Source organism: Haliotis cracherodii, unplaced genomic scaffold (genome assembly GCF_022045235.1).
Source record: "Haliotis cracherodii isolate W230 unplaced genomic scaffold, xgHalCrac1.p SCAF_9, whole genome shotgun sequence".
Classification (NCBI taxonomy): Eukaryota; Metazoa; Mollusca; class Gastropoda; order Lepetellida; family Haliotidae; genus Haliotis; species Haliotis cracherodii.
In genome coordinates this window covers 637,468-656,102 of record NW_027266343.1, presented here as the reverse complement: position 1 = coordinate 656,102, position 18,635 = coordinate 637,468, and the positions used below count along the sequence as shown (strand labels likewise).

At 40.9% G+C, this 18,635-nt stretch overlaps 1 protein-coding gene across 2 annotated transcripts in view; it reads right to left on the bottom strand.

The window, feature by feature from the left end:
- Positions 1-18,635, bottom strand: part of LOC139452354 (small ribosomal subunit protein mS39-like) — a 27,761-nt gene extending 9,126 nt beyond the window's left edge. The window contains exons 1-18 of one of the 2 annotated variants that reach the window (XM_071233808.1): positions 18,568-18,635; positions 16,206-16,258; positions 15,358-15,388; positions 14,438-14,483; positions 13,650-13,718; positions 12,743-12,847; positions 11,398-11,521; positions 9,615-9,768; positions 9,160-9,247; positions 8,825-8,885; positions 7,961-8,046; positions 6,573-6,720; positions 5,354-5,407; positions 4,129-4,206; positions 3,469-3,497; positions 2,873-2,982; positions 1,047-1,125; positions 42-132 (exon numbers count right to left, since the gene is read on the bottom strand). In XM_071233808.1, the coding sequence (XP_071089909.1) occupies positions 42-132; positions 1,047-1,125; positions 2,873-2,982; positions 3,469-3,497; positions 4,129-4,206; positions 5,354-5,407; positions 6,573-6,720; positions 7,961-8,046; positions 8,825-8,885; positions 9,160-9,247; positions 9,615-9,768; positions 11,398-11,521; positions 12,743-12,847; positions 13,650-13,718; positions 14,438-14,483; positions 15,358-15,388; positions 16,206-16,258; positions 18,568-18,632 (1,471 nt within the window). In that variant the 5' untranslated portion in view covers positions 18,633-18,635. The remainder of the gene's footprint in view (positions 1-41; positions 133-1,046; positions 1,126-2,872; positions 2,983-3,468; positions 3,498-4,128; positions 4,207-5,353; positions 5,408-6,572; positions 6,721-7,960; positions 8,047-8,824; positions 8,886-9,159; positions 9,248-9,614; positions 9,769-11,397; positions 11,522-12,742; positions 12,848-13,649; positions 13,719-14,437; positions 14,484-15,357; positions 15,389-16,205; positions 16,259-18,567) is intronic. The other variant, XM_071233809.1, reaches the window with a different exon arrangement.

Sequence of the window (18,635 nt, the reverse complement as noted above, 5' to 3'; positions counted from 1 at the left end):
CTTAACACAAGTCTTATTCATACCCATTCATAGGCACCCACCTGACCAGATCTGGGGGAGATGTCGGTAACCTTGGTGCAGCTCTACAGCTCTCATGATCTCCTGAATGACAGCAAAATGGGGCGTCCATTGCTGAAATCAGAAGCAAAAATATGTACAGCGATTTTGATAAAACACTCAACTCATTTGATTGGAATACTGGCATTAAGAAAATAGAAGACAATCACTTATGAAATGGTTTTCATATGTTTAATTAACTTGACATGAAGCTGAACGAACACGCTTCAGTTACTTGGCAACGTTGAGTATTATTTGTCTGTCCACACAATCAGTCTGTCCCCGTCCGACACACCCAGAATACCCCAATCAAATGTTGAGGAGTATCTTTTATCGACATAAACATTTTAAAAGGTGAAACATATTGGGTACAAGTTTTAACAACTTATTTTTATGCTTGTTTCAAAACATATTTACAGTAATTAATTTTCAATAACAGCACAAGACAGAGAGACAGGAAGAAATACATGATGTAAAGTAGACATTTCGGATGAACATTTTTTTTACTTTTTCAGCTGAATTCTAGGACAGAGAATAATGCATTCATTAACAGCACAAGAAAACAATAATTCAATCATAGGAAAGATATTTCAAAAGATCTAAATATATGTTTGAAAACAATCATTGTTTGTTATATTTGTTTGTAACCACACAGCAATATTCCAGTGATGGCTGACCGTGAATAATCAAGTCTTGACCAGACAATCCAGTGATTGATATTATGACCAATAAGCCATGCCGTCTGAGTACAATGACACATAATCTAGCGAGTGACCGAGACAAACCAGTGACTGATATAATGAGCAAGGTCCCACACTGTCCGGTTACAATGACATGCAATCAACCAAGTCACGAAGCCTAACCTCGAGCACAGGTTCTGCGGACCAGCTGTAACCCGGCATCACAAGACACAGACAACTCTCTCTTCTCTTTATCAAAAATTAGAAAGATAAAGGTCAACAGGGAAAGTTGTAACCATGGCAACTTACACAAGGCACGATGCTGGTGTAGTAGTCCATGACGGTGTCAATGTCGTCCATCAAACACAGAGTTCGGAAGAAGAAGTTGCTGGAGAGAAACAAGGAAATGGAGTGAGTTTCACACCACTTATCAGCAGCTGGATTACTCCAACTTAAACATGTGACATAAAACACAACCAACAAGTAAATACTACTTCCCTTCAATGATATGTATTGCACATCACTGGTTTTATTAACTTTGTTAGTTCCAAATTTTCTTTACCTAAAGGCCACATTCAAACTTCATTATTATAGTTCGAGGAAAACTTAAATAAACAAAACAAGAAAGTCGTTTTGTTTTATCTCAAGCAAAATTAATTACTGTTCTTATCTACAGTGAATTCCTGATAAATTCAGAATGAATCGGTAACATGAGGAAGAGAACACTTTCAGTTTTATGTTCCTCACCATACCTTTGGGGAAGTAAACTCCATACAAGAGTGGGCCGACACAAGGCTTCTCCCTGTGATTGAAGGTCGTGTACTTACTAGTGGAAAGACGCTGTGTGAAGGTCATGTACTTATTCATGGACACTGTGTGTGAAGGTCATGTACTTATTCATAGACTGTGTGAAGGTCATGTACTTATTCATGGTCACTGTGTGAAGGTCGTGTACTTATTCATCTACTGTGTGAAGGTCACATACTTATTCATAGACTGTGTGAAGGTCCTACACTTATTCATACACTGTGTAAAGGTCAAGTACTGATTCATAGACTCTGTGTGAAGGTCATGTACTTAGTCATAGACTCTGTGTGAAGGTCATGTACTTATTCCTTGACTGTGTGAAGGTCATGTACTTTTTCAGAGACTGTGTGAAGGTCACTTACTTATTCATAGACTCTGTGTGAAGGTCATGTACTTACTAGTAGAGAGACTCTGTGTGAAGGTCGTGTACTTACTAGTAGAGAGACTCTGTGTGAAGGTCATGTACTTACTAGTAGAGAGACTCTGTGTAAAGGTCATGTACTTACTAGTAGAGAGACTCTGTGTGAAGGTCGTGTACTTACTAGTAGAGAGACTCTGTGTGAAGGTCGTGTACTTACTAGTAGAGAGACTCTGTGTGAAGGTCATGTACTTACTAGTAGAGAGACTGTGCGAAGGTCATGTACTTACTAGTAGAGAGACTCTGTGTGAAGGTCATGTACTTTCTAGTAGAGAGACTCTGTGTGCAGGTCATGTACTTACTAGTAGAGAGACTCTGTGTGAAGGTCATGTACTTACTAGTAGAGAGACTCTGTGTGAAGGTCATGTACTTACTAGTAGAGAGACTATTTGTGAAGGTCATGTACTTACTAGTAGAGAGACGCTGTGTGAAGGTCATGTACTTACTAGTAGAGAGACTCTGTGTGCAGGTCATGTACTTACTAGTAGAGAGACTGAGTGTGAAGGTCATGTACTTACTAGTAGAGAGACTCTGTGTGAAGGTCATGTACTTACTAGTAGAGAGACTCTGTGTGAAGGTCATGTACTTACTAGTAGAGACTCTTTGTGAAGGTCATGTACTTACTAGTAGAGAGACGCTGTGTGAAGGTCATGTACTTACTAGTAGAGAGACGCTGTGTGAAGGTCGTGTACTTACTAGTAGAGAGACTCTGTGTGAAGGTCGTGTACTTACTAGTAGAGAGACTCTGTGTGAAGGTCATGTACTTACTAGTAGAGAGACTCTGTGTGAAGGTCATGTACTTACTAGTAGAGAGACTCTGTGTGAAGGTCATGTACTTACTAGTAGAGAGACTGTGTGAAGGTCGTGTACTTACTAGTAGAGAGACTCTGTGTGAAGGTCGTGTACTTACTAGTAGAGAGACTCGGTGTGAAGGTCAGACATGACGGTGAAGTTGCGTCCTGTGTTGAACAGCTTGTGTATACGTTTAGCTAGCTCCGGGTCCTTCTGACTGATGAAACACTGGAAGCAAACAGCAGCAGATGAGGCTGTTGTCAAGTCATGTTCTTAGCTTTGAGAAACAAGGAAGACATAAATTCAAATCACACTGTGTTTTGTGTCGATGCAGTTTTTACGTTCATACTTCCATAAATGCAAAACATACTGAAGTCAATTCTTATAAAAGAATACGTCAACAATAACTTCAAAGACTGCTTATTTAGTGATTGATACAAAAATAACTGTTGACAATACAAAATCAGTGACATGGTTCAGCACAACAATGCAACACAACACCCACCTATCCTATTATCAGCCAATTGGGAAACAGCAGTCTGTTAGTAGGTGTGTCATTTTTTGGAATCATAAATGAAAGAAAATGGCTTGGTTAGCCATTCAAATGATATGGAAAAACATGCAATTTATGCATATATTTCTAAAAGCGATTCTGAGAATTATTTAGTTTCATCTACTACTTTGATTAAACATTTAAAAGAAAATCAAGCTTACCTTGGCCATTGCTGATTTGAAGAACTCCCCTGGAAGTAAAACAATACTTATGTTGAGATATCAAGGTGAGGTGAAATTGGGTTTAACGTCACGTCCAAGATTATTGCACTTGCGTGTGCGTGTGCATGTGCGTGTGTGGCTTCTTGTACTAGTCCGGACTGATGCCAATTTATAGTGCTAGCCCACTGAGATACCATGCTGCAGTTTAACATGAATACCCCACTCAGACACAGTATACTGACTCCGAGCCGACCAGTCCTTGTTTTAGCCTTTAAATGCCAAGCGCCAGACAGGGTAACAACAAGTACCATCTTTTAACATCTTTTGGGATGACGCAGCCGGGGATCGAACCCCCGACCTTCCGCTCTCCGGGCGGACGCTCTACCTCTAGACCACGGACGTGGTCATATGTTATCAAGAATCAAGAAGCCCATGTGATGCAGGTCTTTAATGTTGACATGTTTTCTTGAAACCCACAAGCACCGGTATAGAAACAATCAGGGCAAATCAGGGATTACAACTCACAGGTATAGTTTTATGTCAGGCCGAGGGGCTTGTAAGGGACGCCCAAAGGGTGCTTAGCGAAATACAGCACCTTTAAACAAATGAGCCAACCAGTCCCCCCTTTCACAAAGATGAGATGATGCTGCTGAGACATACCATCCTCTGGGTGCCGCCAGGTGACGCCATGTTCCTCCAGATGGTCTACGATGGCACCAAGCAGAGGCGACTGTACAGCTGGAAGTAGAACAGAACCTCACTGAGGCCAAACGTCTTTATCTTATGGTTGGTAAAAACAAAATAAATATATAGTTGTGGAGTAAATTTTTTAATTTGGCATTGTGTCATTCAGGTTGGTCAGCAAAATGGAAAAAAAAGAAATACTAAATCAAAACTGCCAAGGATGTTTACTATTTTTTCACCTTTTTCAAAAGTAACATGTTATCCCCTGTATCAGAGGAAACTTTGTTCTTGTTTGAGATATAAAATAAATTGCATAACATTAGTGTATTATTATTTTAGCATGTTCAGCATTCCTGCAACAATAAAACCGATTGGTTCACCGAGAATGGGGTTTACCATATTATACCGAGTTGTGTTTGATCCACTAAACCAACTTAGCACAATAATAATGCGGAGTGAGAGAGTGAGTTTGGCCTAACACTGTTTGAACAATGATAATGCGAATGAGAGAGTGAGTTTGGCCTAACACTGTTTTGAACAATGATAATGTGGAGTGAGAGAGTGAGTTTGGCCTAACACTGTTTTGAACAATGATAATGCCGAGTGAGAGAGTGAGTTTGGCCTAACACTGTTTGAACAATGATAATGCGGAGTGAGAGAGTGAGTTTGGCCTAACACTGTTTTGAACAATGATAATGTGGAGTGAGAGAGTGAGTTTGGCCTAACACAGTTTGAACAATGATAATGCGGAGTGAGAGAGTGAGTTTGGCCTAACACTGTTTTGAACAATGGTTCAGCTACATCACCGTGTGTAAGCCTGATGTGAGAAACTCTTGAGGTGAGGCAGGACGTTTACCACTTCCGTGATACTGACAAGCATGACCAATCTAGAATCAGAATCACGACAGGGCTACCTGGGATTTGAACAAACATCCATAGGTGTTGACAAGTTAAAGGGATGGCACTGACAGCCTTAAAGTGAGTGAGTGAGTGAGTGAGTATGGTTTAACACCGCTTTTAGCAATATTCCAGCAATATAATTGCGGGAGACACCAGAAATGCGCTTTACACATTGTACCCATGTCGGGAATCGAACCCGGATCTTCGGCGTGACCCGCCCCGACAGCCTTAAAGAAATGCAGCAACAGTTAATGACTTTGAAATGTTACGATGGTTGCAAGTTACATAACTGTTCACTTACCGTCTTCGAAGTACACAATGCTCAACAATCTTGACCAAATTGACAGACTGGGCTCTGAAATATGAGACACAGTTCACAACCCAAGGTACATTTTATAAGGTACGAGTTTATTTGTAGTGACTGAAGCGCTGATAAAATGTTGAGTGCTGTAGTGGCCAGATCTTAACAGGGAGAGATGACAGTCTTGAGAGAAGTTTTGGGGTGGGACAGTTCTTAAACGTTGGCTGTACCAATATAAGAGTGACTTGAGGATGATTCAAGGCCTTTAACAACCTGACTTGTGTCTGCACCTGACTTATGGTTATAGCTGAGACTGAGGTGTTCGGGGGTCTGACTTATGGTTATAGCAGAGACTGAGGTGTTTGGAGTCTGACTTATGGTTATAGCAGAGACTGAGGTGTCCGGGGGTCTGACTTATGGTTATAGCAGAGACTGAGGTGTTTGGAGTCTGACTTATGGTTATAGCAGAGACTGAGGTGTTCGGGGTCTGACTTATGGTTATAGCTGAGACTGAGGTGTTTGGAGTCTGACTAATGGTTATAGCTGAGACTGAGGTGTTTGGGGTCTGACTTATGGTTATAGCAGAGACTGAGGTGTTCAGGAGTCTGACTTATGGTTATAGCAGAGACTGAGGTGTTCGGGGTCTGACTAATGGTTATAGCTGAGACTGAGGTGTTGGGGGGTCTGACTTATGGTTATAGCAGAGACTGAGGTGTTCGGGGTCTGACTAATGGTTATAGCTGAGACTGAGGTGTTGGGGGGTCTGACTTATGGTTATAGCTGAGACTGAGGTGTTGGGGGGTCTGACTTATGGTTATAGCAGAGACTGAGGTGTTCAGGAGTCTGACTTATGGTTATAGCAGAGACTGAGGTGTTCAGGAATCGGATTTATGGTTATAGCTGAGACTGAGGTGTTCGGGGTCTGACTTATGGTTATAGCCAAGACTGGCAAATTTACAAACAAAACTACACAGTACTTAAGAGTTGGAGAACAGTTGGAGAGGGTGTATAATCTTAATTTAAGGTAGTGATCAAGTGAGTTTGAAGAGCTTAAACTATAGCCACTATCTGTGTAGACTGAAAGGATGCATGACGATGTCTGACGTGATTGGCCAACTGGTGAGTAACAATGTATCTTTAAAGCAAACATGTGACTTGTTTCAGTCCTCCTGCTGCATCAACGTCCTCGTAGTACACCTCATCACTGAGGAAGACTCACCGATCTCACATTTCTTCATCTCAGTCAACATATGGAACGCCCGCTCCTGGTTGGTGTTCTTCTTCATCCGCACTAGGCACAGGAACGCCTGGTTGAACGTCTCCAGGTCGGGGCGGAGTCCTCGCATGCTCATCTCTCCAAGCAGGCACTGAAACAACGAGGTGCGACACCCATCATCATCATCATCATCATCATCATCATCATCATCATCAACATATTTTACTGACACTAAATGGTCAAATGGATTAGGGAAAAGTGTTCCGACTTCCTACACCCTTCCATCATCACACACTTCCATGTACATACAAACAATGTAAGATCTTAAAACATACAAAACGTTCCTTACATTGTATTAGGAGTTGCATCATTGTTGTTGTGCAACAAGGAATATTATCAACTGGATGCCCAACATACAAAACTGTGCTGATCATAAACAAATAAAACAACAAGCATCTTCTCAATGATCAGATGAAAATATGGGTCAGCAGCTACAGTTGACTATCATCACTAACTCACCAGCAGACGTACAGTCGGGTAGCAAGGCAGTAATATATTATATACTTCGGTGTGAATGACTGAGTTTTGTGAAGTTAAGAAAAGTGATATTTTCATTGCAGTGAACATAATACTTTGACGGAACTATTGTCATACAAGAATTATCTCCCCTTAAATTGTCTCCCTTTATCGTAAGTGTCTAGCACGTACACAAACTGTTGACATGCTTTATATGCTAGTTCTACATTGAAAAGGCAAAATAATGACAATAATGGTCATTTATTGAGTTAATATCACTTTTTGTCGTTTGATATTCTCTTAAAAATGTTTCTCTATAATCTGTAAATTTCTCATTTAACTCGTCAATCAAGACTATTCGTTTCGCAAAGCGCCATTTTTGTTACTTGACCAGCGTGTATTCTTTCGCTTCCAACAGCGGTCTCCTTGGTTTGAAGAATGTTTTTTGTTCAAGTTGATTTTGTACATAATCATATCTAAAAGGATGATAAAGAATTTTCGTAACCCTAAATATTTTTTAATACTTTTGTTTAGATTATTTAAGATTTTACAAACACGAAACTACTTTTTAAGTCACAAGCACAGGGGCTGTTGAACTGTCCCTGTGTGTTAGGTGGGGAGAATTAATGTTTCAAGGTTGTACATTTTTAATGAAATAATTTTATTTTCCGGTTGACAGCTACACAAAAGGTATACAATAAATAGGATATTCCATATGTCTCGTGAAATATCATGTTTCTCTCATCTCGTGACGGGGGAAAAAGGAGATATCCTTCACCCCCCGTCAATCAATGAGAGAAATATGATATTTCACTTGACACATGAAATATCCTCTATATATCTGCCAGTATCATTGTGAGATGAGACTAACTCACCAGTAGGTGCTGCCAGCGTATCTCACTGGAGGAGTTGTCTGTGAACACGGAGCTGTAGATGATGGCGTTGTATGTTGGCGTATCCACTGAAACAAAGATACACAGATTATTGCACATCCCCAACCAATCAGATTGCAGCACATACTCACTTTAGTTTCACAATGGCATCTCCCGGGTAGGTCTGACTGGAAAAACTCAAAACAAAATAACATCCTGTTTACCGGTAACTACCATCAGGGTTTCCCCGTGTCTATTTTTAGTGCAAGGAAATTACATTTCTCTTTGCTTCGACGTTAAATATATATTTGTAGCGACTTAGTCTCAAATATTTAAAAAAGGAGAAACTGGTCTGAACTTTATGTCAATGACGTGTAGATCTAACTAACTTACTTCAGAGTTGAAGTTTTGTTTGTTTGTTTGTTTGCTTTTTTGTTTGTTTGTTTGTTTATTTGTTTAACGCCGCTCTCAGCATTATTCACGCTACATGACGTCGGTCTGTGAATAATCGAGTCTGGACCACACAATCCAGTGATTGACATCATGAGCATTGATCCACGCATTTGGGATACGATGACATGTATCAACCAAGACAGTGAGCCTGACCACACGATCCCGTTAGTCGTCTCTTAAGACAAGCATAATCGCCTTTTACAGCAAGCATGAGTTGCTGAAGACCTAATCATTGCATTGAACATGATGCTGAAATAATTAAAACCAGGTAATTTTCATACATTTTTGTATTTGTCTAAAGTTGGAACTGACAAATATTAGGGGGGACTGGTTTTTTTAGGGTTGCCAGTCCACCACGACTGACAGTTTCAAGGCCAGCGGGAACACTGATCCTATGGGTCAAGTTCTACATACACGGCATGTCCGCAGCCACCATTTCTTCATAGTACTCGATTGCTCTGTCATGACCTCTGTACTGAAAACACAAGAAAATATTATCGGACTGTGATCTCATATGATTGTGGGTGGGCGGGCGGGTGAGCGAGTAACGCCATATAAGCCTGACAACCTGATTCATTAATTCATGCTGGAAACATGTTCTAACCTGGAATCCCTACTGGTTTTGTTACTATGGATACAGCATACAAAGTGGTGAACATAAACCATCACTTCATCCGGTCAATCTGTAATTATTGAATGTTAGCCCTAATCAATTCTATGATGTCAGTGACCAATGATGAAGTTCTTACTTTAGACAGCCCTCTGATCATGCTCTTGTAAGCCTCTGCTGTCTTCTCCTCCATGTCATCAAAAACAGCCTGGGCCATGCCATTCTTGCTGTGGAGGAATATCATCATCATCATCATCATCATCATCATCATCATCATCATCTATCAGTAAATGTTGGAGTAACATAAAATACAAATGTTTGCCGCAGCTTAGTGTCACCATTGCCAGATATGTTCTATTTAATGTGAAGGGGGTAGAGACACCAGATATGGGCCTAACATGGAGGACAGACAGACAGACAGACAGACAGACAGACAGAGATGAAGGGAGGGAGTAATTTAACTCTGTAGATCAAGTAAATTCCATTACAGTTTGTGTTAAATGAGTAATTATACACTGACTCGATGATGCCGACATATGCACATTGTGTCGATGATGGAAACATGATCTGTACATGACATATACAGGGACCTACTTCCACGACTTGGACGGACCTCGGGGGGAATCTTTCCCTATATCTTGTCGAAATTCAAATTCTTCAGGCAGCAGTTTGTCTGCGGGCTCTGCACTGTTGTAGACACACAGCAGATCCAGGAGGCGTTGGTGCGTGTCGGCACTGATCTGTACACCTGCAGCAGAGCAACACTGCGAGGTGAGGTGAGGTGAGGTGAGGTGAGGTGAAATTGGGTTTAACGTCGCATCCAAGATTATATAGCGACGTGCATGTACGTGTGTGTGTTTGTGTGGCTGCTTGTACTAGTCCGGACTGATGTCGATTTATAGTGCTAGCCCACTGAGATACCATGCTGCAGTTTAACACGAATACCCCACTCAGACACAGAATACTGACTCCGAGCTGACCAGTCCTTGTTTTAACCCCTTAATGCCGAGCGCCAGACAGGGTAAAAACAAGTACCATCTTTTAACGTCTTTTGGTATGGCGCGGCCGGGGATCAAACCCCGGACCTTCCGCTCTCCGGGCGGACGCTCTACCACTAGACCACGGAGGCGGTCAAAGCAACACGGAGGGGAGGTAGTCATGGTTACTGCTGCCTTAAACAATGATTCACTCATATCTAGGACTAAGATCGATAATCGGAATGATTGTCAATGGGAAGAAATATGAACCATTATCGATATGAAAATGTTGTCAGCAATAATAACTCACATAACTATTGTGATGAAATAAAGTTTAGATTTTCCGAAACAGACCTGTCATTGTGAATAATGTCAATTGTCAAAGAGGAAAAGCAACTGTTTTTGTCATCTCAAATGTCCACAAAGTAGTCCATGCATAAATGTGTCACTGCTCACCAGTGGCATGAAATATGTTGATTTTCTTCAGAACTTTCTTGCATATTTGCTGTAAGTTACTTCTCCAATATTTATTGATAACTGATAGAAATTTAGTCAGGGATGATCGACCTCTATCATAAATATTGATAGCCAGATAGATACTCATATCACAGCATAACAGCCTCATGTTGGAAAAAAGTCTGTTGCAAGCAGGTCTTAGATGATTACAAGTTGAACTCAGGTAGGGTGCTGACAAACCAAGGATCATCCTAGCTGATTGATAGGCACTCTAGAAGCTGGTTAGTATGTAAGAAAACGTACAACTTTAAGGATTACAACTTCTGGTTTATTGCATATAGCGATGCTGTAGATTCTTACACCGTTAGCAAGCTGGAGGGACAAGAACCAAGTGATGAAGGGTATGTATGCATTTGCATGTTGTGATAAGCAGAGGGTTTAATACAGGTAATTGGATGAAGCCAAATGTACAGTAAGAATAACATTTGGCCTCATCCAATTATCTGTGTGCTTCTTGTTATCTATCACCTGTTGTTGTCCATGTTAATCTGCTGCTTATCACAGCATATCCTGCATGTATCCCCCTCATCACTTGGTTGGTGTCACTGCAGCGATAACGGTGTAAGAATCTACATCGAAACATCATTACTTGCAACAAACCACAAGTGATTATCCAAAAGGATGTACATTTGTTAAGTAAGTGAGTATGGTTTTACGCGGCTTTTAGCAATATTCCAGCAATGTCACAGCGGGGGACACCAGAAATGGGCTTCACACATTGTACCCATGTTGGAATCGAACCCGGGTCTTTGGCGTGACAGCGAACGCTTTAACCACTAGACTACTGACCGCCCATGTTTGTTAAGGATCATCCTGTTATTCAGCAAGCATGTTTGATGCTAAACCTACTAATGAGATTTGTGAACTATAAATAGGTGACATACCTTCCTTCTTTAGGCTTTTATAGATATCCACTGCATCTGTCACCCGTCTCTTCTCAATCCTTTCATTCAATGCCAGTTCATTCACAAAGCGATGCTTGTATTTGTCTGGTTTGGGCACTAACGCCTGACGAACAGAAATGGGACAATTACTATAGAGTACCAGTTCCAATAGAGGACTTGTGAGGTCTTCATGCAGAATGTATTAAATAAGTGTTAAAGATCAGATTTTAATGTTTGTTTGTTTGTTGTTTAATGCCGCTCTCAGCAATATTCCAGCTATATGACGGTGGTCTGTAAATAATCGAGTATGGACCAGACAATCCAGTGACTGACATCATGAGCATCAATCCATGCAATTGGGATCGATGACATGCGCCAACCAAATCAGCGAGTCACCTCTTATGACAAGCATAGTCACCTTTCACGGCAAGCATGGGTTGCTGAAGACCTATTCTACCCCGGACCTTCACGGGTCAGATTTTAATGAGACTGTGTAACACTAGAATACAGATCCTGGTGCAGCAAGGGCATAGATCTTGAAAATCATAGTAAACTAGAATGTGCTTTTACTAAAAAACATATGTCTCCCCCTACTTTCTTAGGATATATTGGTTCAATTTGTTACTGTAAATGTGTTTGAAAGTCCGATAATTATTGTATAGTGTATCTTAAAAAAATTATAGCAAAAAAAGATAATGGTTTCTTTGCAGAAAGATTCATTAACTCAGAGTTTTGGCAGGAAACAAACGCTTCTTGTTTGAAACTTAGTCCAAATTGTTTCCATGGAAACACAACAAATTAAAAAAAAATAAATTAAAATATGAAAAGGCAGTAGTTGAGCATATGGTCATTGCACATGTAAATAGATTCATTAGTTTGAGAGTTATGGTTATGAAATAGTTTCCATGGGAATGTTACAAAATAAAACTTAGAAAAGTTTCAAAATAGCAAATAACACCAGTGAAGCTGACGAATGCATATCTCGAATTTCAGTGAAATATGTCAGAAACGAACCATACCTGCATTTGAGACTAAGTCAAAATTGTTTCCATGGAAACATAAAAAAACATAATATTGAAAAATTCAAAATAGCAAAAGGCACCACTTTAGCTGATGACCTATGCATAAGTGTAGAAATTTGTAGAAAAACAATGAATGGTTTTCTTTTGAATGGCCCAGAAACGAAACCTACCATCATTTGAGACTAAGTTGAAACTGTTTCCATGGAAACATAATAAAACAATTAGGAATTTTTCAATATAACAACAGGCAAAAGACATAATTCAGTTATATCAAAAAGGACATGATGGTCTCTGTAAAGATAACGTTGATAAAAACACAATACCTCAATGGGTGGGTCAGCAGGGCTGTTTCTGAAGTAGCGGGGATACTTGTTCACCATGAAACGGGCAGCTTTCCGCCCAGACGCTTTGGACAAGGCAAAATTCCTCTGAAATATAGTACTGAGATCAAAAACATGCAGACAAAATACATGGAGATGATGATTAATATCCACAAGTTAAAAACATACCGACTAAAACATGTACCAGGCATATGCTGTTCCTGTGTGGATGCAGAGGAGGTGCAGGGGTGCGCCCCACACTTCACGAAGCATATTCAACATTTACCAGCAAATGTTGGTAACAATGCTATAAGTGGAGGTAAGGTGACACGGGGTTTAATTTCTCGTTCAAGGTTATTGTGTTTACATAGCGACATACAGGCACGTGTTGATGCTTGTACGAGTCTGGACTAATACCGGTTTTGTATTGCTAGCCCACTGAGATACCGTGCTGCAGTTTTACATGAATACCAACCTCAGTCATGTTATTACCCCGACACTGAGCTGGGCAGTCCTGTAGCACTGTTATGCCAAGCACCAGGCAACTTTTGTTTGTTTGTTGTTTAACGACACACTCAGCAATAGTCCAGCTATATGAGGGCAGTCTGTAAATACTCGAGTCAGGACCAGACAATCCTGTGATAGCATCATGAGCATCGATCCACGCAATTGGGATACGATGACATGCATCAACCAGGTCAGCGAGTCTGACTACCTGATTCCGTTAGTCGCCTCTTACGACAAGCATAGTCACCTCTTACGGCAAGCATGGTTGCTGAAGTCCTATTCTATCCCAGATCTTCACAGGGAGCAAGTACCATCTTTTAATATGTTTTGGTAGCAGCGGCCAGGGATCTACCACTGAGCTTCTGTCGTATTGATGAACCATGACAATATTTGAAACACCTACCTTTGCAGAATACGAGTATGGAATCAGGAAGGGGTCGTCCATGAACATGTATTTGGGAGCTGTCTCATCCTGTAACAAATGTAGCATCCTTGCCTCAACAAACGTGCATGTGAGAGTTGGGTTTCATTCTTTGACCGGTATTTCAGTGATATCACGGCATGCAACTTGTGGGAGGAAAGTGATGCAGGATTTAGAGGTTTACCACTGTGCTAAAACCCACAGGTAAGGTGATGTCAAACCTAGAACAATCCTAGGTTCCTGATATGCCAAAGGGATGCAACTCTGAACAGCCAAACAGCATATACCCCCAACAGCATATCCAACACTATAGACAAGTGAACTCCCAACATGAACAGGTGACCAGACTGAAGACATCAACTTTACAGTACAATCTTATAGATTTACATTTTGTTTTGCTTGATTTATTTATCCGTTGACCATAAAAATTGAAAATTCAGAAGAAAAAAATCCGAATGACAAGGGGTTTTTTTCTACCGTTGACAAAAATTAACGCTTTGACAATATAAATGATAATGACATGCTGCTGTCAGATCTTAGATTTAAAATATCGATAAGGACTGAGACCAGGCCAAGTTGCGTTTTATCACCTGCTTATCCAAATTAAACAAAGATGATTAAAAAAAATGCAATGACCTACCAATCAAATTTTTCATTAATGACTATCACTATCCATAAACAAACGCAAAGTCTGGCCTAGCCAGTGTTACATGCAAGTTAACACTTATACTTTACCAAATAAATTTCACAACAGTCTCTTATTTCCATACCTTGCCAACAGTTGATGCCAAGGCTTGAAGTATAGACAAAGAATCCCTGGAAACAACAGAAATATTAGTGAATACATTTTGGACCTCGCTGCAAACTGGAATTTTTTACCGGTCCCGACCGAGACCAAATTGGACAGATTCCAAAGCACAAGACATTATCACCATAGACACTGATATACAGCATGTACACTTGATGACTTACACATTACTCTGTGCTTCTTGAAATCTTTGTTGTTATGGAAAAACATTACTGCCAAATCTATATGCGAGAAATCATTTGTGTCCGAGATTTATCCTCGTAGTTAAGCTAGGGGGGGGATTAATAGGGGATTTAATCCGCTCGCTGAGGGCCCACCTGAGTTGGCCCATTGACAGCATGAATTACTAAATTAGTGTCACGTGCATCACTTAGCGACTGCACCTATCATGTGTTACAAGAGCCAGCCAGGTGACTGCTTATCTGTATCAGTCTTCACCATAGGTGTGTGAGTGAGTTGGGTTTACCGCCGCTTTTAACAGTATTCCAGTTATATCGTGGCGTGTCAGCTTAATGTGGGAGGAAAGCCCGAAGTGATGCAGGTCTCAGAAGTTTACCACTTCGGTGAAACCCACGAGCACCGGTATGGTGCTGACAAACCTAGAAACATAATCGGGGCGATCTGGGATTCGAACCCACAATCATAGGTTTCTGGCGTGCCCAAGGGACACAACTCTACACAGCGAATCGCGGCGCTTTAGACGACTGGGACACCCGTGCCCCCCTTCACCACAGGAAGTTGAAGGGATATATTACTTCAATGATGATTGCACCAAACCTGTTAAAAGATTAGTTGTAAATTTATATTTGAAATAACTGTCAGTGGACACCACTGTACATTAAACATGGAATATTATTGGAACCAATGATCTTTAGAATTCACCTTTTTTTCTTCTTTGGGATAACTATATCTGCTGAAAAAAAGAAAAAGACATTATTTGAAATAAAAAAAAGATTATTTGGGCATGTTCGAGGAAAATGATAAAATATTAAAATAAATCTTACCCCATTGTAACTTAAATTATTGAAAAGGAGAACATCACTTTACTACGAATAAATATCAAATTGATTGGCCTGCTTACCATGCAAACATGCAAGTTAATGTAACCATGGAAACACTATGATTATGTAGCAGCCATAAAATTTTCCAAGTCCCATGATGGGATTCAAACCACAGACCTGATCCAAGGTCGGACAACTTGTCCACATGACCAAAGAGGTTAACCCCTTCAGCAAGCGGACAAGGTAAGGATGTTATCTATGGGATTTCAGTGGCATGTCACGGGGTTAACCTCTTTGGTCATGTGGACAAGGCATCCGACCTTGGATCAGAAGGAATCACAAGAATCGGACATTTAATGGCTGCTGCACTTACAGACCCATAAAATGCAAAAATACATGAAAATTGTATTGCACCTTGATTAAAAACATGAAAAGATTTGGAAAATATCTGTTGACAACAGTTTGGCTTTGCATATCCTGCCATAGACCGAAATCTGCACGACAGTTTACGAACCGGATTTCGATTTTGTTGCACGATTTTGATTGGACTATGCAAAGACTTGTTAGTCCAGCCCAAATGTAACTCCATAAAACCAGCCTTGTTTGGCAAGGGTGGAAACCGGACTTTTATTGTCAGTTAATTCCCTTGCCTTGGGAAGATGGCTTGTGTCATGGACATAAGACAGATTGACATAAACATGATATATCCTCTTTTCTGGTTATAATAACCTTGTTTTGTATCCAAGGTCTCCGGTGTGGATTGTGTAGACACTGTACAGGACCTGAAAGATAAAGGTACTAGTAGTATGTATACAAATAGTATTCTTCAAAATCTAATCATGCCAGTCGGACATTTAATGAATCCGACTGTATGATGCATACACCAGAGCTCCTGAGATGCTGCCTGTTTGCATAAGATACACAAAATAAATCACCAGTAAAGCCTATAGTTTCTTATTTGTTGGATCATATATCTGCCAACCCTATTTTATTCCAAATTAGATGAAGAATACAAATATATCTAAATTTACACTTATTTGTTTTCCACCAACATCATACATGCAAAATGTTTTATAGATTACCATGATTATTTAATATTGTATAAAAAATCCATAAAACGTATGATGCTTAATTTGACATTAATATTTCACCAAAATCGTTCAGTCAATGAGTGTGTAGCAAAATTCCTGGCAACAATGCAGTTTACCGGGCGCAGCCCGAGCTCTACCATCCGCTCAATTACCGGGCTATAGTGCCACCGCTGTCTCGTTATACCGTTACCGTGCCTCACGCTCTGGTGACTCTCGCTTCACGATCCAACACCCGTTTTCGGTCTTAGGGAAACTTACACATCTTTACAATCAAACACCCGTTCTCGGTCTTAGGGAAACTTACACATCTTTACGATCAAACACCCGTTCTCGGTCTTAGGGAAACTTACACATCTTTACGATCAAACACCCGTTCTAGGTCTTAGGGAAACTTACACAACTTTATGATCCAACACCCGTTTATCGGTCTTAGGGAAACTTACACGTCTTTACGATCCAAAACCCCTTTTCGGTCATTAGGGTCAGCTGGCTTTGGGCAAGGGTTAGCCATAAATTCTTACCTTTTCAAGCGTTAATCCAGTTAATCCCCTTGGTCGGTCATGTTGACATAAACAATTGCGGGTGTGGTTTCAAGAAAAGATGAATGGGAGAGCGGGCAGTGACGTCACACGCATGCGCAATTCATTGTTTACTGAATTACGCATGCATGTCAATGGGGATTCTAATGACCTGTTAAACGAGCAGTGATTCATGTGATAGCGCCTGTGGTCCAGTGGTAGAGCGTCGGGTAATTAACGCATTATTTAGTAGAGCCGGTGAGACGGCGAAGCGCGTTCGAGCCCCCACAGCGCTAATTGGATCTGAAAAAGTGCGCCCGGTAAAGTGCACTACTCCCAAATTCCTTGCATAATAAATCTAGAGTTATGTCCCTCGTACTTGATACACAGACTTTGCCGAAACTAACTCAAAACACAAAACAAAGCTTCCAGCAGACGATGGCGCAAAAGATGGCAAATTCATCATTTTTTAAATATTTTTTTCCTCCTACAGGTAACATTTGTTTTCAAGAACTCTGTGAAAAGTTTTAAAAAAGAAGCTGATGTCACTTGGGATTTTCTTTTCAAATTTTTATTCCCTCCTCTAATTTTTGACTTGACGGGGGACACCAGAAATGGGCTTCACACATTGTACCAATGTCGGGAATCGAACCTGGGTCTTTGGCCTGACGAGTGAATGCTGTAACCACTAGGCAACCCGACCGCCCCCCCCTCCCCCCTTCACCCCCCCCCCCCCCCCCCAAAAAAAAAACAATCAAACAAAATCTAAGCCCTCCCAAATTAATTTGGAGTTATATACAAATATGTGAAAATGGTAAATTCTTCTTAGCAGTGTAGATCCAGCACAATCCAGTGAGCTTTGTCTTTGGAAATATGACTGACACAAAAAGGAATTAAGTGTTTGTTGATGATCATGTTGATTACGTCTCAGCAACTTAAACTGGACGATGCTTCAGGAATGAAAAATATATTTTTCCTGGCTTGGGATGTGCACATGCTTTCAAGCGGATTGACGGGGGTGGGGGCGGGAACGGGATGGGGGTGGGACGGGGATGGAGACGGGACGGGATGGGGACGGGAATGGGGGCGGGACGGGAAGGGGACCGGGACGGGGACGGGGATGGGCGCGGACGGGGATGGAACGGTGAACCGGATAACGGGAGTTAGTAATGACCTCTCTTCCAATGAAAGGCATACAATCCATTCATTCTACACAATCAGCAATGCTCTAACCTCGATCCTTCTTGAGAAAACACTAAACCTAACCTTAAGGACCATAAAGAGGTGTACGACTGGCAAGTGGTGCCCATGTATACATTATTCATTTCTTGACATTGCCAAGATTGCTGGAGACTTTGAGAAGTAGCCGCATAATAAAATGTGTTTTACGGTTGCATTTCCCCCCAGCATTGACAAATATAACCAGTGACACAATCACGCTCTATGCACCATTTCTTTACATCTACAGTAGAAAATGCATACCTATAACACGATCTAGCACTTGTTGCAAGCACTCGCCGAGCGCAGTTGCACATGGACGCAGCCATCTT